Source organism: Ammospiza nelsoni, chromosome 4, assembly GCF_027579445.1.
Source record: "Ammospiza nelsoni isolate bAmmNel1 chromosome 4, bAmmNel1.pri, whole genome shotgun sequence".
Classification (NCBI taxonomy): Eukaryota; Metazoa; Chordata; class Aves; order Passeriformes; family Passerellidae; genus Ammospiza; species Ammospiza nelsoni.
Window position 1 is genome coordinate 48,418,828 of NC_080636.1, and position 21,128 is coordinate 48,439,955.

A 21,128-nucleotide genomic window follows, 5' to 3' on the forward strand; every position below is an offset into this window, starting at 1 on the left:
TCAGCCTCACATTCAGTAAGGGAGAAATCTGCCACACTGGAGTCATTTTAAATGCTCTTAAGTGTTGATGAATGCACCAGAAAATCGAGGGCATTCCAAGAAACCCAGGGTACATTCTCTGCACAGTGAAACATCCTACAAAACCTATGACTATTCCCCTGGCAGGGAGATTTTTAATCTGTTGCCAATTACAGGACTCAAGGGAGTTATGTTAAACTGCGAGTGTGGCTTATGCTTCCTTTCTTTATGATGTATTTTAGAACTTACCAAAGAATGGAAATGTAGCTGTGGAAATGAATAGTACTGGGTCTCTTATAACCTTGTAAATCCTTTGTAGAGCAAAGCTCTTAAAATTGTGGAGCTTTTTCCCTGAGTTTTACATGCATTAATCATTTTTCTTGTACTGGGGACAAAATCCTGCTTGCTGTACAAATGCAAAAACTGCTTTGGGATTCATTTCATGTGTATAGTAAAAATCTGATCTGACTTTCCTCAGCTAGATTGTATATGCTGGCCTTATTTCCTGAAGAGCTATTTATCCAAATAGCCTTCCTAGTGTACAGACTGGGTTCACAATTTATTCACAATATTTATTTCACGTTTGAACAGTAAGTTTCAAACAATGAGAATACAGCAGTGTACAAGGAACTAAACAGAGGGTTAGGTGCAAGTAAAGTAGACAAGTACAGTACGTAGATTTTAGTTGCAGATTTTTGTGGTTGGGCTGAAAATGTTCAAACAATAAAAACTGTTCTGTTTGTATTATTTAACCTGGCTAGACTGTACTTCACTGTGTTTCCTTCCCCTGCTTAGTCAGTATGGAAATGAAATTCCACTAAATTTGATAAGTTGCCTTTTGACCTGATACTGATTTAAGCTTCTAGAAGCTCAGACCAGCACGAGGTCACTGACAGGCAAAGTCAGTGAATCTAAAAATGGTGCAGAAAAAAAGAGATTAGGCTTTACTTGGGTTCAGACTATTTAAACAAACAGAAAAGAATCTAGGGAAAACAAAATTGTGTTTCTCATCTGATTGGTCAAATCACTTTATTATGTGATACAATTTACATCGCTGGCATGCACTGTCAAATAAAGTGTCCTCTGCAATGAGCAAAAGTCTTTAGAAGTGAAAAGTCTTCTATAAAGATAACACAGTCTCTTGCTACTAGGCAGAAATGCAGTGTAAATAGATATTTGGTTGTGTTAAAGCACACCGAAATGAAAACAAACTATGAACAAGATTGTGAACTTCATCATCTAACATAACTAAGGAAACTAATTTTCAATTATATTGTGTATTCAAATGCTCTGCATGTTAACAGAGACACCTCTGAGGGTGAGCACAAAGCCAATGATTTAAAATATCAAGGGAATTTTTTCCTCACATTTACTGAGCAGATCTGTGCATTCAAAAGCAAATGTATGAAATACTTGCATTAATATACTCAGAACTCACACACAACAGTCACAACTATTTTATAGAAAGATGCTTTGCTAGTGGAGTAACAGGGTGAAGGACAGAAGGTGAAAAATGCTGTGGGGTCCTTCTAAAGCTCTGATGCATTAATATTTCATTTACTGGTCTGGTCCTGCTGCTTTCTTTGAAATCACTACATGATCTCAATCTGGATTTAGCCTGATTTCCTTCCAAACAAGGCTATGTGATCTGTCTGCATGCCTGCCCTCAGGTCTGCCCTCCCATTAATAACTTCAAAATTGTTTATTAGCTCCATTTCTCTGCAGCACAGAAACAGATCTCAGAGACAATCCATTGCCCACAGACTTTGTAAAAATAGACGGTGTCGGGGAGGCCAGATCCAGTTCCCAGTGTTGCTATTGAGGGAAATGCTGCACTGGAAAGTCATTCCATATTAGATAGGGGAGAATCCACATGGGAAAAAGAGCTAGGAAATCCTCAGCAGGAGGAAAAAAAGAAATCCGGAGTAGGTCATATTAAACACCCAAATTAATCTATGATATGATACAAAGCTACATGAACTCCAGCGTCAGGGATTCTCATGTTCACAGAAGTACTCAGAGATTAATTCCTGCTTGTGAAGAGAATGAAATTATAGGGCTGCACAGTTTTTGTTCTAGGGGAGTTGACAGAAAGTCAGTGGTCCTGTCTGAAACTCTTCACTTCCATGTTTGTTGCCTATTTGCGGTGGGGAGTTAGGGCTTCATCCTAGAGAACCTTTTCCTGTAAAGCCATGTGATCACAGCATTAAAGCCTTTCCAAGATCACTTGGTATCATAACTTTTTTTGCAATATCAACATTTAAAAACACTTTTGGCAATTTTTAATTGCATGTACCTTAAAATTAAGCACACATTTTCTTCTTATAGATGCATGACCTCAGAATTCACACCACTACTTTCAATGGGAATGTAAAAGATAGGTGTCCAATTCTTAGAATTAAAATAATGGTGTTGGGTAAAAATATGCTTTAATGCAAACTCATTAATCTGTTTTTCTTTCTAATGATGTAAAGGAAACAGTTAAAAGCAGAAATCTGAACTTAGCCTGGAAAGAGGAACTTGTTTTGCTATGGTAATATGGACCACAGGTCAGCAAAATACGTAAGAAGCATGCACTTTTCAGAATGTAGGCCTTCTGTGAAATGCATTGCATTGGTACTTACTGAATATCTAAGGCCTTGATGACCTTGAACTATAGATTTCACTGAATTTCAATTTGATTTATAATTTAACTGAAATTAAGTCAGGATTTGGCATGTACTTCCAGGGCAATAGGTTTAGCTGTGAGGATAAGCCCTCAAGGCTAAGGGGACTTCCACAGTCCCACTGGTGGAATATTCCCAATTGTGATAGAAGGGGACATAAAGAGACTCTGCAGAGAGACATCTATTTTTGCCTGTGTCGCAGGAAAAATTACCCTGATTATATGCATATATAACTCTGAGGTGCAAAGCTTATTTTCAGGCATATCATGGCAGCCTTGTTCATGTAATTTTTCTAAATCCCTTTTTTTTATTTTGGAAATTCATATTATGAAATAAATCTGTAAAGTGCTATAGCATATGATCATATTCTAAAAGTTTACCACTCTCTCATCTTCATTTCCTGACTGGTCAGAAAGATCAATTGAATTTTAGGGAGACTTCTGTTTGGATACAGAATTTCTGCCAACTTAAACTCATTAAGGCTATATTTTTTCCTGTAATTATTTGCTTTTAGGGGAAGTTCCACCTCAACTGAACTTGGATTTCATTTTCCTTTCTCCTTCATTTTATAATTGCTCTAAGTGAAAATTCTTTGCAGATGGGAATTTTTTGTGCTATATTTTTTCTTGCTGCATATGTGTTTTAGTTTTTTCTAATCGAATCCCTTCACTCACAGTGACAGCCTGACTGAAACTAAGAATCCCTTCACTCACAGTGACAGCCTTACTGAAACTAAGGAGAGTTAATAGTGCTGCTGCAGTACTTTCAGCTGACTGTGCTTGACAGATCCTTCAAGAATTCCCAACAGAATAAGGAGGATTGACAACACTTCGTAAAACTCGGGGTGTTCATTTAATGCTTTAACAACATCTAAACTACCCAGGAAGCCTGGAATACATACATTTTTAGCCACATATTTCTATTGTTTAAATAAGCTGCAAATGCAAGGAATGTCTCACCAGCAAAAATTACTCAGCATCCCTTCAGGTCCATCAGCATCATTTAGGTATAACCAACCACCCAAATATTTGCTCCTAGACTCACACCCTGCACCACATATCAGGAACCCTCTGCCACATGCCAGCTTCTAGAGCAGGAACTGTCCTTGCTAAACAACTTATCTATGTCTTCCCAACTGAGAATACAACTCAAAAGCTTTCTAAACATTGAGCTACCTTAGAAACACAAATAACTGCCCAGCCAGTTGGATTACCAGGCACTGGAGCAGTAAATGCTCAGCAAATAGTGCATTTCACAGAGAAATAAAGGCTGTTCAGCCTCTGACTTGTTTGATAGTTTATTACAAAAATATCTTGCAATCCAGTTTAAATACACTCTTCATCTCTTTTGTTGTTCAAGTATCATGGTATTGATCTCTATTAACAATGCCTCTCTTCCTGGTGTTTTGACATTAATTACAAGATGTAAAACTTCATTGGAACTGTCTTGAAATCTATCTGAAATGATTGCCTGTGTATGATTTCCTGTATCTACATATTGTGGTGTTTCAGGTACCATTGCCACAAATGTGTTTTAACTGTTGCCATAGTAAGAATATTCATGGATTTACTTTCTTAACTCATTATAGAAATGCAGTAAAAAACCATATGGCAAATAAGCCAGTGCTTCAAAGTCTTCCACTTCCATTAGAACTTTTGCAAATCTGACTATATTTAGTAACTTAGAACTCATGCCTAACATACTCAGAAAACCTGCAAGATCCTGTAAAATACTTCTTGGTTTTAAAATGCCCTTATTTTACTTTTTTTTTTTTTTTCACATTAGCTTAACTGCAAGCATTTTTGCTGTCACTTTGTACATCCTTGCTAGATTTTTGCATCGAGTACATGGATTGCCCCACTTTCATCTCCCCCCTCACCCCAAGAAATGCATATTTTTGCTTTTTGACAAACAGAACAATCTTAGGTGTAAAATGAGTCTATTCTAGAGGCTGCTAGCACTGCAGTCATGTGAAAACTGTGCTCCATTCAATTTTGTCTCCTCATTTTTTTACTTCAGACATCACCAGGCCAGCAAGAAACTTTCCTTCTCCAACTCATATCTTAGGGCTTGCTGAGCTGGAGGAAGGGAAAATGCCCCAGGCCCTTCAGCTGCTCATGTTGGACGCCTCCATCCCCTTGGCTGTGGATTGTAGTTTGAATCAGCTGTTGACAAGCAATAGTCAGACCTGGAATCCATGGACATTATATCGGGATCCATTGTGGAGTGCTGAGTGCAGTAGGGATACTGCAGCTTAGGGCCAGCCTGCGGGGCACTTGGGGCTGACAGGGAGCTTTTTTGGGGTGACAGAACCCCTGATTGCTTCCCTCCCAGTGAGGCTACGCTACCACTCGGGGCTGGGGGCTCGTAAGCAACTTTAAATTTCCATTCATCTGGTGGCTCAGGAAGCGTTTTCCTGCGAGCAGCCGACACTACGTTAGCAGCAACGGATTCCTGCATGCTTTGGGGGCCAAAAGCTTCATCCACTAGGCCAAGGGGAGATCTGGCTGCTGCTTCCCAGGGAGTCAGTCTCTTGCCAGGCTTGTCAGCTGCTGTGTCTGGCTTGCTGAAGTAATCAGGGGCAGGCTGAAATACAAGAGGAGAAGTGGGAGACATGGCTTGAGGGATGAATGAGGAAGGCCTCCCAGGAAGTGATAGTGAGCGGCCACTGCTCCTTCCCTAGGAAGACAAAATACCAAATACGGTTATTAAGCAGCAAGAAAGGAAGATCCTTCTCTTCACTTCCAAACTGGAACAAAAGACACTGAAGGCATGTGACATCCTGGCAGTCCCTTTTTATGTCTATGGGTATCTTTTAGAACTTTAATTTACTGGAAAGACAGGAGGCAGAGAAAGAAACAGGAACAAAGACACAGCAAATTGAATTTTTGAGGAAAGCAAGCAGACCAAAGAGAGACTTTTACTGAAAAAGTACAGTGGCATTAGCAACTGTGCAGCTTTCCCACTACTTAGCTGGTGTGCCTTGCTCTGAAAAGACCATTCTTAATGCAGAAGGGAGTTATGTTGTGACAGTTCTGTGTGTGTTTACAAGATTCTTTCTAACATTAGGCACAGCCTAATTTATTTGATAACAGGCTCTGTCTAGGACATCTCTCCAAGAACGTATCTTTGGCAATCTCCTTTTAAGAAAGGCTTTTCTTACTCAAAAATTATTAGACTGATCCCAGTTTTCTCTTTTTGGGGCACAAAAGTGAGCACAAACAATTAGAGGCGTTAATGCAATCATTCACTTAATACGCTTACATGACACTACTTTTGGCTTCTTTAAAAGGCAATGCCCTCGGAATTTCAGTACATTCCGACCCACTTATAGGAGCAATCCATTCATTTTTGACAAATCCTAATCTTCTTAGTAATGCAGCACTTTGAAACAGAAACTGTGTTTGTGAGAAGGTTCTGCTGCAGCAGCCATTTGGCAGCGCACAAAGCAGGTACAGCCTGTCCCCAAGCCAGACCTGCTCTCTGTGTCACACAAATTACCTTGTTCTTACAGTTTCTACAAATGTGATTCCTAAACTCACTGATTTACACTCATTGATTCACGTCCTCAGGCTTAAATTACTTTAATTCTGAAATCTGCTCTGAAATTCCTGGCTCTTTTTGCCAGAGACTTTGCTAGAATTTACTCTGAACGACATTGCCCTGCATTCCTTTTCCTAATGAGCTTCCCACACTTAAATCACTGTAAGCATTAACTAGAGAGCAGCTAACCAGGTATGTGATCATTCAAGATATAGCTGATCTAGCAAAGACTCACATAGAAATGTCACATTTTAAATTTTTCTGCCACAGGACTTTGGTGCACTTAAGAAACTTGAACGACCACTGCTTCAGGTTTTAAATCATGTTGTAATATCAGCTTTTTGTATGAGAGATGGAAACTGAGGAAGAGACTTCAGATTTCATAATTTTCAGTCAGTTGAGTCATACTTAGCCTGAATCTCTTTTAAAAAGTGTAGTGACACTCAGAGGTTATGTCATGAGAGTTTTGACAAGTTTCACAACTGATGCTTTATGACAGGACTGTCCTGTCATCTCTTAGCTATGATCAGCTCTTTCCAGTTTGCATTTCAGAGAGAAAACTCCTCAACATTATCAATCCCACCTACACACCCCCCTATGTTAGAAAGTAATCAGATAACCCAAACCACAAGAAATTAGGTGGTTATTAAGAATATAAAGCAATTAAGAAGATAAGGTCATAGGGATGAAGTAGTTGATCAAGCAGGCCCACCTCATCAGTCTACTGGTGTAAGCTCCTCTCAGGAGAGTTCTACTGCGCAAAAGTTCCCCTTTTTCAATGGAAATATCTGTTCAAAGCCCTGTGAGTACTTTGTAGGTTTTCAGAGATGCAGAGAGAAATGATACTTTTTAAACAAGTGTTGGATAAGATATCTGTCTTTTCAAGACCTTTAGATGAAGATACTGTTGAGTCTGTCCTGTTCAGAGAAAAACTCCAGAGCTCATCAAGTTATGGAAGTATCTTTTTGGTGTAACCATAAGTTATAAAGCAGGAACTAATTTTCTTTGACAGTTTAATCAGAGAATGGTGAGTTATTAAGTGTGTTTTACTACCTTTTTATCAAAATGAATCATTCTATTGTATTATTTATGTAGAAGTCCTGGTCTGGTCTTCCATTTCCCACTTGATAGCTTGTCTTTAGAAAAAAAGGTCTGAGGACTCTTATTTAGACTAAAGACTTTAGGCTGGGTTTTAACTTTGAAATTCCAAAATGTGAAAATGCACATCAGTTTCCTCTAGCTTTTGTAAAGTAAGGATAGTCTCTGCTTCCTTGAAGTAAGGACTGAACAGTGTGTGTGTTTAACTAATATTTATCTTCTTGGATTGTGAGAGGACAAAACTGTGAAGGTAAACAGCATTCCAGATATTTCACCTGGAAGAAGGCTGAAGTACAGAGGAGGAACCTTGCAAATTCCAAAAGCAGGGCCTGAAGGAATTTGAGGAAGAGAAAACTAACTAACTAACTAACTAACTAACTAACTAACTAACTAACTAACTAACTAACTAACTAACTAACTAACTAACTAACTAACTAACCAACCAACCAACCAACCAACCAACCCAACCAACACACTGCTATGGTGTTCAGCCCCTTCAAGCTAACAAATTCTGGAATTAAGGCAACTTCCAATCACTAGAATTCATCATTCATCTGCTGGACAGCAGCAGCCAGAGATGCTAATACTTTCTAACATTTCCCCTTTATATTTAAATTCTGGAGATACATCTGTTGACAAGCATGTACTAGAAACAATGCACAAACCCCAGACACAATGAAAAACATGAAGTGTAACTAGAGAATAATTACTCTCCCTTCTTTCTACCTTAAGCTATAAGAAAATAATAAAAAGAGGGGTAGAGATTTTCCATTCTTCACCTCAGAAATCAAGGAAGAAGAGAAAAGTGAAATGCTACCAGAATTATTACTTTATCACCTTTTTTATTCCTATGACCTTGTGGTAAAACAGTTACTAGAATTATGCAGCAAGACAAGCTAGAACCCTCTACACTGATTAATTTATTCTATTCCAGTTCCTGGATGTTTTCATAGGGAAAGACCTTTTTCTGCAATAGTTATTGAAGGGAAAGTGATTCCTAAATGTAAAGAAGAGGAAGGGCTATTTAGAGTTGCCCTTTGCCATCAAAGAATCCTGTCAGCTGCTGAGTGCTTTAGGTGTCTGTGCAAATAGATTAAACTGTTTAGGTTAGTTTTAGATTAACACTGATTTTGACAATGCAAACTAGTTATAAACTGCTCACTGAAGCAAACATTCATGACACTGCAAGAATCTCTGGTAGTTATAAGATCTGTGTTAATAAAAACTAATATTTATATAATACTACTTCCAAAAGGAACTATTTCCATACATAAGCAAATGAATGTAAAAGCAGTACTTAGGTGTGTGCATGTACAGATCTAGTTAATGTAAGATGGATAAGTGTGACTGTCTGACTTTGATTTAATGATATCTTTACCAATTGTCAGGAAAAAATGGGTTATTTGGAACTTACAGCTATTTCAATTTTCCTCTTAATTATGAAAAGCTGCAAGACAAAAAGAACAGTACTTAGGTTCATGAATGGTGCAAATTTTAAAGGCAGGAGTCAGAAAGGTCTTTTTTCCTTTTCCAGGCTAAATAAGAATGTGTAGTACTACGTAGTGAAATGATTTCCCAGCAGCTGTTTTTGTGTCTCAGGTGGAACATCTCAGTACGAGAAACCTCTGTGTGTGTGTTTACAAACCACAACTGCTGTTTTACCAGTCAAGAACACAAAATTGGGTTGGGCTCTGAATAGTCCAGTGAAACTCTCTCCGCATAAACTCCTCCCTAATGAAGTCATTTGAAAAAGTTGGACCTTTGTGTCTAAGTCATTAAAGCAATTTTATTTTTGTCTTTTCATTATGGTCCAGGTCCTTAATCCCATATCAAAGCACATTAAAATCCAAGTTAACAATAGTGCCTGGATGCTGTTTACACAGAAAGGGACAAGGAGGAGGAAGCAGATAAAACAGTTGTTTTATCTCAAAAAGTGACTCTGAAGCCCAGAATGATGCATTTCTCCTTTGGCCTTCTATGGGCTTGCAATGGCCTCTCCAGTTAGAGACCAAACCACTGAGAAAATGCTAGGACAAAATAAATTATACTGAATTTTTATGCCTTTCAATTCTTTTCTTATTTCTGTTTTTTTAACATGAAAGAAGCACTTCAGTTTATTTAACTCAGCTGAGTATTGAAGAGAGACATATTGTTAATAATATTAAAGCTTTTTTTTTTCCCAAACAATTTATTATTTAAACTTTATGTAATGAAAATATATTTTCTCTCAGAAAGGCTGCCAGCTCTGCAGTAAATGCTACAGCTATTTTACAATTCAACTACCAAAAGTTTTGAAATAAAATGGGAAAATAATTTTTATTTGAAACTCTTGAAATATTTTACAGTAGACTAAAATAGGAATGAAGAAATTTGACTAATGGCTGGGGAGGGAATCTCACCTGTCTAACAACTAAAACCTTGTCAGTGGCTGTACTGAGACCAGGAATAAATTAGAATCACACAGTTCAGGCCTGATCTTGTCTTCCTCAAAGCTGTCTTGTCAGGGAGTGATTCTGAAACTTTATAGGGAATTTTAGAACTGGAATCTAATTTATTCTAAATTCAAATTGTTTCTAAATGTGGTGTTATTTCAGGTGAGAACAATCTTGTTTTCATAATTTGTATACAAACTAAGGAAGCAGTTACTGTCAGCCACCTCACATAAGTTTTGCGGCAACTCACATAAGATTTGTGACAAAATTTGTGAAAAGTTTTGCCTTTGAAAATAAAGTCCTTTTTAGCTGTCAATTAATTTTAGAAAAGGAAAGTAAATTATTAGATTAGGCCTTCACTTCTGCGAAATGCTTGTGTGCTTAAAAACCAAAAGACTGTTGCTAACTTGTCTTTTAACTTGATAAATTAGTTAGCTCATTTTGGACCTGTGCATATGAAAGAAAACCAGCTTTTCATTATAATTGTGTTCTCTAAACACAGTACATTTATGCCTACAGAAAGCAAATGTCTGAAACTTTTGGCCATAGGTGCCTTGTATTTCCTTGGAATAAACAGTTTATTTCTTGCAATGAACAATATTTGCTGCCACCTGCTGGATTTTACATTGCACAGCTACCAGTGCAAACTTGGCCCTGTTTTCTGACCTTTCTACCTTGAGATGTGGTACCCGTGCCTGCTTTAGAACTGGTTTGACACAAACCTTTGTGTCTGAAGTGTCCCATATTTCAGTGTAAATGTCCCTGTGTGTGAACATTCACGCTGAGAGCTTTATTCAGGCTCAACAGGAGCACAGCCTGTTCCAGCCCCATATCCTGTGAGGTATGAGTGTTTTATTCATTCATTCCTACAAGTATCTGGTGGTTTAACCCCCCTGTTACAGTGTACTCCATGATGGAATTCCAGGCTTTATTTTGGCTCTTAAAAAGTTGTCTTGAAGCAATGCTAGGGAAGTTGGAAGGTCAGCTCTTCCAAAGCTCTGAAATGAAAGCACCATTGCCCAGTGCTGATGCATTTTGATTAAATTTCAGGATTTCTGCCCCACCAATTCAGGGATTCATTTAGGAAATATTAGGGTTCTCTAACACAGGAGTAGATTGTAAAAAAAGGTGGTTTTGTGGGTTGGAATTCATAGCTGGTCACTGAGGGCTCCCTTTCTGGAATTCCACCTGGAGTCTGCCAGCTGTTAACACTCACAGAGGGATGTTAAGGATCACATTGACAGAGTAACTGCTGCATGTGCTGCTGGGCTCTGGAGATGCCTTGAAGTGCCTTGAACTGGACACCCAGGGCCACAGAGTGCCCTGGTGTCAGTGCTGCTCAAGCTGTGCATTATTTATTCATTTGTAGAATGCAACAGTGCAAAGATGAACCCTAGCTTCTGAATGGTTTGGGTGCCAGCAGCAGAAATCAGTAAGAAAATCATTCAGAATGAAAGGCACCCTTTGAAGAGTGTGCATTGAGTAAGGAATGGTGCTGAGCATGGAATGATGTCAAAACAAAGCAAAGAGCTGTTTGTCAGATGGGAATCCTTGCAATGATTGCAGATGTTCTGGCCACACAAACCAAGGAGATTGGATTAAGTTGACACAGGCAACAAGAATTCCAAGTGCCTCACTTTGCAATCCAAACAGCAGTGTTTAATATTGCTTTTCCCATAATTCTATATACACAGTGTCAGATGCTTGCATCAGTTCCACTTCAGCACTCTAGGGAGAAAACCAAGTGTACCCAGATGCCGGATATTTTGCTTTTGTTTGCAGTATAGAGCCATATATGCCAACAACAACCTGCATAGAGGGGTTGTGAGAAGAAGCATTCTCACAAATCAAAGCCAAAAATCACTAGCAGTTACTTATGGGTTTTGGGGAAAAAAGAATCCTTCTTTTAAAAACCTGAAAATATTTGTCCTTAGGTTTATACTGTATGGAAGCTTTTACTTATAAAATAAATGTGCTGAATTCTTTGCTTCTCAATCAGTTAAAGCTCACACTGAAACTGAATGTTGTGCTCCATGTCACCCTTTGTAATCCAATGTGCTCCCGTGATTGGGAATGTATTTTACTTCTGTAATGTTCCTCCTTTTCTTCTGTTTGTTGTATGTTTCTTAAAACCATTACAATCTGCTGTTTCAGATCTAGATGGAAACATCAAGAGAAACATTCCATCTGTTCAACAGTCCAGTCTTGACACCTATTTAGAAATCACCTGGTTATTTTCATAGCATCTTATCTTTGAATTGCCTGGAGTTATGAGGGGAGTCTCTGGTTTAAGATTTCTGTCTTTAAAATGTACAAAAGAATGAGGATTCTTGTATGAAAATGCTGGTTTTACATTAATTTCCCACAAAGGAAGCCTTCATCCAGATAGTTAAGCTGTAAATTCAGGAAGTTATTTCTCTCATAGCTGAGTTTTCTCAGCCTAAGGAAGTGTGCAGTTATTATATTAACCCAGGTGTTTGTGCAGGTTTCATGTGCACTGCAATTAAAAAGTTTGTCAAGATCATTACAATGAGGAATAGGTTTTTCCTTTAAATGCTGTAGATGATAACTGGAGACTTGATCAGCACACAAAGAAAAAGTCTTTCCCTGCCTTACTTAAGGAAGCAAATATTAAACCCATGGGATTATTGTCATATGGTTTGTCCTAGCTCATAAAGGAAGAGTTCAAGTCTGCATCTGTAGAGATCATTTCAACATAGAGTTTCAGGATTTTTTCTACTTTTTAAATCATTTGATGAAAACCTGAAGGGCTTCCATTAGTAAGCAACCAGCCTGAAAACCACTTGTCAAACATAACTCTTGAGTGATCCCAACTTCTCCTTTATGTAGTGGCATGCAAAAGTAATGTCTACTGTAAAGTAAGACCAGTTGTTGTACTGGGTACTGTCAAGTTGTGATGGGGGCACCAAGACTGCCATGAAATTACCAGGCTCACATATTTTCCCAAAAGATCTACCAGCAGTGAGTTCATTCAGAGCTTGTGAATCCACAGGGTTTTGAAGATCTTGTCAAGTTTCTTCATCATATAGTCTTTCCATTCCAAGCTGAGCAGAGCCATTATAAATACCATTATGCCAAGCTGTGTAATAAAGATTTGCACTTGCTGTGCCAAACCACCAAAGCAATCAGCGCAATCCCAGCTGTTTGACTTCAGGTACAGAAAGTTGCATCATGTAAAAAGGCAAGACTGGAAGAGAGAACCTTTTTAGAACCAAAGGGTTTGGAATTTTAAAGCTAGCAAATCTGGAAAAGGATCCTGGAAAAAAGAGAGGAGAAACATTTTGCACAGTGTTAGTTGTTGTCATTTCCCTGCTGTTCCCCTGCCTCACAGTGTACAGAGCATTCCCCACTCCAGAACAGCTGGAGCAGCACACAAGGGTCAGGCTGGTCCTTTGCTGACCTCTCCTCCTGGATACTTGATAAGCAATGCTCCTCCCAGATCCCATCATCTGGTGTGAAGTTCTCTTTATAACTGCTTGTCACCTTTTCTCAGAGTTCAACAAAAATAAAAATCAGGAAATGTCTGGAAATAGTCAGCTGTCTCTATATGCAGAGCCCCTCTTGCTGTTCTTTTACCTTCATTATTTCAAAATCCTCTGACAGGTACTTTATCTTGTGTAGTCACTCTTTTTTTATGGAGTTTTGTCCCCCCAGCTTGCCTCCCTCTAATCCCAGTACTATTTTCTCTCAAAATTTCTGCTCTGCCAATTAGCACTAATTTTTCTACCTGAACCACACACAAACTCCACACTTCCTGGGTTTTTTGGAGCCTGCTGGTACCTCAACCTCTTATTTTTTGTTTCTTCCTTAGGAGAAGAAAGCAGAAGAATGAGGCTTGCTTGTAAGACATGGTAATGTTTACATTATAAGTGTTGCTACAGGAAAAATTCATTGAAATCTCTTTCTGGTTGTTTCATAGTACATTATTTTTTCTCAAGCAAGAAAATGGTAAGAGTGGTTCCTCTAGAGAAGGGAGGAGGAGTTAAGCAGTTCTTAAGAAGAAGAGTTCTTCTTTAGTTCTTTAGTTCTGGTCGAAAAACTAAATTTTTTCTTTCATTTTTGCAGCAGAAATTTTACCTTTTTGTCTGAAAGCCACTCATCTCCAAAACAAAACTTTCCAATTCAGTTATGTAGCAGGATGTTTATAACTTAATTTATGATTAAATTGAAGATATATTAACCCTTGATTGAGGTAGCTGTTTTTATGAAAAGGCTGTCTAGAACGTGAGATCAAAACTGCTGTATTATAATACCTCCAGTCTGTGTTAATTAAATGTGTTAAAATAGTCATAAAACACATAAATTCCTCCTTTAATGTGAACATACTGGAAGTATTGTTATTGGACATGGCTTAAAATTCACTGTTAAATATGCTTCCATAGCAAAGATGACAACTGCATCTTGGCAGGCTGGCCATATTATATAAAATAATTCTAATAGCTTTTTCAGAAAACCATCTACAAAAGCTCACTGCCCTTTCCAAATGAAATTTCAGATGGCTCCTCTACACAAATAATTCATTTTCTTGACATTTCAGATACATTTGACTTTAGCTTTTCATCTAGACCCATGATAATGAGCAGCTCAGCTTTCCTCTAAATATCTGCCTCACGAGAGATTACATCTTGGATAAACCTGTAGGCAGAGCAGTCTTTTGAAACAGTAATAAGAATTAAAGACTTACCTGATTAGTGAAATGAGCCTTGAAGCCAAGTTGGATGCAAGTCCCATGTGTGTAGGATGATGTGTATATAAGGAATTGAATTCAAAGATGGGCTTTGAATGAGATTTTCAAAAGATCCAAACTGAGCTATGAGCACTAATGTCATTGAGACTTTTGTTTTTAACTCTAACTGGTGCTTTAAAAATCCTTCTGTCATTGTTCTAGGCCATATAAAATACTTGTATTTGAATGCAAATGGGATCAAAATTCAGCTTTTCATCATAGATGCACTTTGGAAGCTCCTGTGTCTCGGAGCCACATGCATCAATACCAACACTTGTGGAGGAAGGACAAAGTTGCCATAAGTCTCCTCCTTAGGGAAAAATATTCTTTTGGTGGTGGAGTGAACAAGTACAGAAGTATGATTATAATTTACAGATGTGCTCTACAGGAGGAGACTAAGCAAAAACAGAAAGGCAATATGAGGCTGATTGGATTTCTGTGTCTCTTCATAGCATTACTTACCTTTGGCAGGGGATCTTTATTTAAAGTAAATCCTGGTGTCTTAAAGTCTACCTAAAATAGTGTGTGCTACTCCAGATTGATCTTGGAAAGAGGGAAAGAAAGGAGGGAGCAAAGGGAAGAGGAAAGAGGTGGGGAAGGGGACGGAGGAGCTTTTGTATTAACAGACTAGCATAGGAAATAGTCTTCCCCCAAAAATAAGCTGTCAGTCTGTACATGGATGTGAAGCAAAAAAAAAGCTGCCAAACCAAAGAAAAAAGCCACAAACAGGCAGAGAGGAAAGGGACAAGTTTAATGATAGAAGAAAAGTACAGGTATTGACAGTGGAAAACAGGTATAATGGAGATCTCCAAAGGACTAAAATATTGCTACTTTCTATTTCCAGGTAAATGCAGTATAACTATTTCTTGAGTTTTCCAATTTTTTCCCCCTCTGAACATCCTATAATTTTTCTGAATTTTAAGGGGGAGATGGCCCCTTGGTAATTTTCTTCTAATGCAGTCATTATCCCAATCTAAAATTTAAAGGGGAGAGTAGGATTTTGGAGGTCCAAAATTCATAGGAGTGTTTTTTATTGATTTGATTAGAGTTTGAATTCAGCCTGCTTTCTGCATGTGCAACCAAATGCATTCTTCTCATCTTTGATTGCAGTTTGAGTTACCATCATGGGACCAAACTACAGAGATTTTGTTCATACTTAGGAATGTTTTCTTCATTGAAATAGATGGTTCTTCAAACCCTGCTATGATATACAAGGTCCATAATCTGGTCAGTAACTAGCTGAATGATAGTTTAAACAAATATACCAACAAATTCTGCCACCTTTATTCACAGAGTTATGCTTTAATCTTTAGCTTCCCACCTGGGATGGATTTTGATTCCCTTAGTTGTGAGAAACAGCACCTTGTTTTAGCCCTAGCACCACTAATGCTGATGAAAGCCATGCTAAACTACTCAAATATTTGCTCTAGATTTACTGCAGGATTATACAGTACATTTCAAGATCACAGACTCTTAGAAGCTCTCCCCAGTAGCAGTATTTCAATCCTTAGTCCCCAATATGACAAGTAAAAGATAAAAGCAAAAGACCAGAATAAAAAGATTTAAAGTGTGAAGAAGCACTGTAGAGGCCCAAGAGAAGAAAATTAAATGTGTACAAGAGGCCAGTAGGAAGACATGGTCATAATCATGATTTACAGGTAATTTCTGTGGCACAAAGTACTCTGGGAGCAAGAATCAGAATTCTACACTATAGGCAGCCCTCCAGTTCTCAGTCACTGTGCTTTCACAAGAAACTGGTTCATTGCATTACAGCTGCAAAACCCAGCTCACCTCTGACTGCTCAATAATTTTGATTTACATGCTTCTCTCATAATTGCTGGGTTCAAGGCAAACTCTGGCTAAAAATATGCCTGCATGTGGGATGTGAAATTTCCCCAAAATGGGAAATTTTAAGCAATTTGTCCAGCTGTCTTTCCACCTCTTTTTAGTCTTCATAACACTCCAGCATCTCTTATAGCACATTCTCTGTGAAATCACAGAGGCAATTCATGATTTTAGATCACAGCTGATCCACATAGCTTACTAGCTAAGCCCCTGGCTGATCAATCAGATTCCTGTGGAAGGACCTTTGAGCCAGGACAGACTCTGAGTGAATTCCATGAGGCTCTGTGCAGGCCAAAGGTCTATCCAGTTGTATTCTGCTAGTGATCAGTCAGAGTCTACCACTGTATCTATTTTATGCTGTGTTAATAATACATATTGCTATTAGTTAATAAGGCACTTCTTTTAAAAAAAAGCAACACCAAAGTCCTCTAATCCCTAGGTCATTAGAACACAGTTGGGGAGAGTAACAGGAAGAAAGCTGTTCTCTGTTAATTTGACATACCAGGAACATTGTTCACTGTTTCTATTGTTGTAGTCCTAAAGCAAAAACCTAGTGTCCTGCTCACTTCATGCAATGGCACCTCTCCATTTCAGGATGTCATATCTATAAAGCACCTGATAAAATGCATAAATGTGCTAAAAATTTTAGATCTATTTGGATTCCTTTAAAAAGTTCAAATATTTTGGACCCAGATTTGAGGTGATACATCTGACATTCTTAAGTAAGCTAAGGAATACCACTGGCACAGTCTGTGTGCCAGGTGACCACTGCAAACCAGTGACTGCAAGCAAAATGGACACTAAGTTTCTGCTTAGAAACCAGGTTTACTCTCGAATAACCGATGGCTTCCACACCTGTGCAGTGACACCAGCTTTCTTGGCTGAGAATTTTGGCCTCGGAGCAGTAAACAAAGAGGATGTGGTGGTTTCTGGCTTAGAAAAGGCAGAGTAGCCCGTGGGTGAGTATGATTCATTCCCTGGGAGAGAGGCGTTGGATGGGAACAAAGGCTGGGACCCGTAGGCTGGCACGGAGTACACCGAGGAGGGCCGGGCCCTCGTGGGAGAGCCAGCACCAGGTGGAAGGAAGGTGGGTAAAGGCAGTGTTTGCTTTGAGGGGGACAGCTTTGATGTCTGCTTCAGGGCAAGGCTTTCCTTAGGAGGCTGGAAAGTAAATAAAGATGGATCGAGTTGATAAGGTTGATGTTTCATGATATCCAAAGCATTGAGACCTTTCTTTGGTTTTCTTTTTGTGTTTTTGGTAGCAGCAGGGGCTTTAGAGGAAGGCTTGGTAGCAGCAGCAGGGTAAGATGGGCAGTGGATGGGATTATAAGCGACGGGTGGAGGTGCTCGGACGTTAGATGAATATTTCCAAGAAGCTGGTAAAGATGGAGTTGGAGATGCTGCTCGTGCCATGTTAGCCTGCACAGTCTCTGAATCCACCACATACTTCTCCATTCGGGAATGCCTCCTGGCAAACAGCTGTGCTCCTTTCCCACTCATTTCTGGTGGCATCTCAAAGGGAGGCTTTGTTTCTCCAGAGCTTGGGGTGATTGGTGTTGCCTTGGGGGCAAGGTTTGGACTCGCCAGGCTGGCCTGAGGCCCTTTGAAAGGACCAGCAAGGTCGAGAGTGCTTGGGGGATGGACGGGAGAATGAGGATACTGTGGAGATTTGGGTGGTGCAGGATACGCTGCCTGAGGTGAGGCTGGTGCTGGGAAAGAAGGAGGCTTGTTGGAAGCTGCAGCTGAAGGTGACCAAACCGGTGAAAGTGGAGAACTAGCAGAAGGAGACACCTTGAGTGAAGGCTTTGGAGCAACAGGAGGAGGGGCCTTTTGTTTAGATGCTTGAGTCTGCATGAAATTGCAAGCTTCTGCTCCCAAACTGAGGTAGTCTTCTTCAGGTCCTGACTCAAAACCAGCTCCGGTCCCTTTTTTGCCTTCTGCGTTGTGTACAAGGGACAACAGGGCAGGATTAGGACTTATTTTGGGTGCGTCTTTGAAATTGAACATGGGTTTGGAAGTGCTTCTTCTCTTTGCCTCCTGCAGTATCCCAGTTCTTTTGGCTGGCACGGCAATCCTTTCATCCCTGGACGCGATGTGTTCCGTGGGCTCCGTGGCTGCCCATGCGGGCGGGGCGGCCTTGCTGGCCACAGGAGCTGAGACAGGTCTGTAGAAAGCCTCAGCTGGTGGGCTGACAGAGCAGTAAGGAGGTGGTGCTGCTGCATCTGAAAGGGGACTGGTGACATTTCTTACAGGTGAAAATGGTGCAGCTGCTCGGTTTTGAACTCCAGAAGGGAAAGGTTTTGCTGTTTTATTCAAAGATGGTGCCTTTTGAGTTCCAGAGGACTGAAAAGAGAGATTTGTGCCAGGTGCTAAGCCAAAGCCATTTTGTTGTACCACTTTGCTGTGATTCTGGCTCACATCTGTGTAGCTTTTGCTCACACAGCTCTGCTGTCTTGATATTTCCTCCTCTTTTGATTGATAGATGGAAGAGCTCACTTTCTGGAAGTTCTCTGTCATGGTGCTTTCCTTGTGCTCCTCTGTCTGCACTGTGCTTGCCTTCATCTCCTCTTGTTCCGCTGTAATCTGATCCATCCTCTGCCGCCTCTTGGCAAACATGAGGGCCCCTTTCCCTGTGGTGTCTGCAAGCGTCTGCATCTCCTCTCCACTTTTTGTCTTCTTTTCCACCTCGAGCAGACCACTGTCCCAGTCAAATGTCACGATCTTGCCGTCCTTGTCAATGTCAGAGAAAAAATCTTCATCTATTTCTGACTCACTTGTTGCAAGCAAACTCACCTCAAAAGTGTTTTCCTTGTCCCCCTCTTCACCTTCACCCTCTTCCTCTTCGTCCTCGTCACGTTCCAACTCCCCAGTCCCGTAGCTGACTAAAGTGTATTTCCTCGCCCTTTGGCGGCGCTTTTTGAACATCAACACCCCCTTGGAATTGGGGTTGGGAGCTGCTGTCAGCAGCAGTGCAATGCTTTTACATTTAGATTTGGCTTCTTTCACCTGCTTCTCCGACAGGCTCTCACTTCGTCGGAGCCCTGGGGAAGGAATCAGAGTGCACAATTAATTCATGCAGCCCACCACTCTGCAAGGAGACTAACAAGTGCATTTTTCTGTACTGAAATTTATTAAATATGAAAACATTTCTTTTGTATGGAAAGTTCATTATACTTGAGTTTTTCTCACAATATCAGCTGGGTTAGAAATGCCATACTCAGCATGCCTTGGAGACACACCCATGCAAGTTCAAAGGCTACATCACTTTCCTTAGAACTCTCTTAGCTCAACAGGAACATTATACACATCTTTATTTCTAACATTGTCAATTTTTATTCCCAGGACCAACAGGCAGGTGATATTTTCTCATTTATCCAGCTTCTGGTCTGGTGTTTTCCAAATATTTGACTACAAGTTCCTAGGCTTACAGCAGCCGTTCCCAGCCAGGCATGCCCATGACTGCTTAATGTCCAAGACCAAACGAAACTGAGCAGATTCTGTCTGACAGTGGCAGCAGCTTCTGCCATTTAGGTGCTTCTTTTACTCCTGTAAATTGCAAACTTGCTATAAGTCAGCATGCTACTGTGTATTAGCTGTTTAAAAGCAAGTAGACATCCAGAAGGGCATACACAGAAAATATTAGCATTGACTTTCAACCCCTTTGTCCATAGTATGCAATGAAAGCAGGTTTCAGTCTTTAAACAAGCATTATTTGCATGAAATATAAGTTCTGTAAGATATGACATATACAGAATATTTATTTTGGAAATGTGGCAAGAGTGAATCCACATTTAAGAGCACAACCAAGGAGACTCAACTAACTTCTCAAGGGTATTCACTGGAGTATCAATGACAATATTTCCGAAAGCATAAGCTACTGGTTTTCTTCAGGTCATGTGAAAGAGGAACAGATGCAGCTGCAAGGCTGATGGATGCACTGTTCATCAGTGTGACTGCTTCTTCGTAATGGGACATGGAGCATGTCCCTCATGGGGCAATGGTAGTCAGGTGGTGTCCCTGCTGCTTTCCCTTCCTCGTACTCTACCACTGAACCTCATCAATTACAGCCTCAATAGCTCCTCCCTTCAAAAAACCTGGAATTTAAAGCCATTCCTCACTAAATCTATAGTCACAAGGAAAAAACATGCCTCTGATAAAAGTAAATTATTCAGTATCTTTTTCTGGCATAAATAAAACAAACTTTTTAAAGAAAGTTATGCCCTGTGTTTTCTAGTCATGATCCTTTTAGCCATGTCAGTAGATGGAGTCTGATACTTCTCCTATTAAAGACAATTGGAGTTTTGCCATTATGCCAGATGACTGCACAACTGGACCAATGGTCCTCACAAGAATCTATAAAAGAGAAAAGAGCATGGCACCCAAACCAGCAATTTGTAATATTTTATTGTTGGAGAGCGGCATCACAAAATCCTTGGCTCAGTCCTGCGACAATCCAATTGCTTACAATAGGAAGGTATTTTCCAAAACTATGGGTTTTAGTGTTGGAGTGCTTCCTATTCAGGTAAATATAATCTGAATAATATTTGCAGAGAAAATTTCTGCTAAAGAGATCATAATAAAAGTTCTTTTCTAAAAGTTTTTTTTCAGACTTAAATGCATAATAACTTCTCTTTTTGCAGAAAACATGCATAGTGCTTGCTGTACACAGAGCATTCACTAGGCTGGGCAATTTGTCTTTTCTAATGTGTAGACAGGTTAGTAGTAGTAGTAATAATAATAATAATAATAATAATAATAATAATGAAAAAATTGTAGTAA

At 39.6% G+C, this 21,128-nt stretch overlaps 1 protein-coding gene across 1 annotated transcript in view; it reads right to left on the reverse strand.

The window, feature by feature from the left end:
* Positions 1-3,513: 3,513 nt before the first annotated feature.
* Positions 3,514-21,128, reverse strand: part of SYNPO2 (synaptopodin 2) — a 76,846-nt gene continuing 59,231 nt past the window's right edge. Inside the window, exons 4-5 of the mRNA XM_059470309.1 lie at positions 17,205-19,390; positions 3,514-5,363 (exon numbers count right to left, since the gene is read on the reverse strand). Of these exons, the coding sequence (XP_059326292.1) occupies positions 4,800-5,363; positions 17,205-19,390 (2,750 nt within the window). The 3' untranslated portion in view covers positions 3,514-4,799. The remainder of the gene's footprint in view (positions 5,364-17,204; positions 19,391-21,128) is intronic.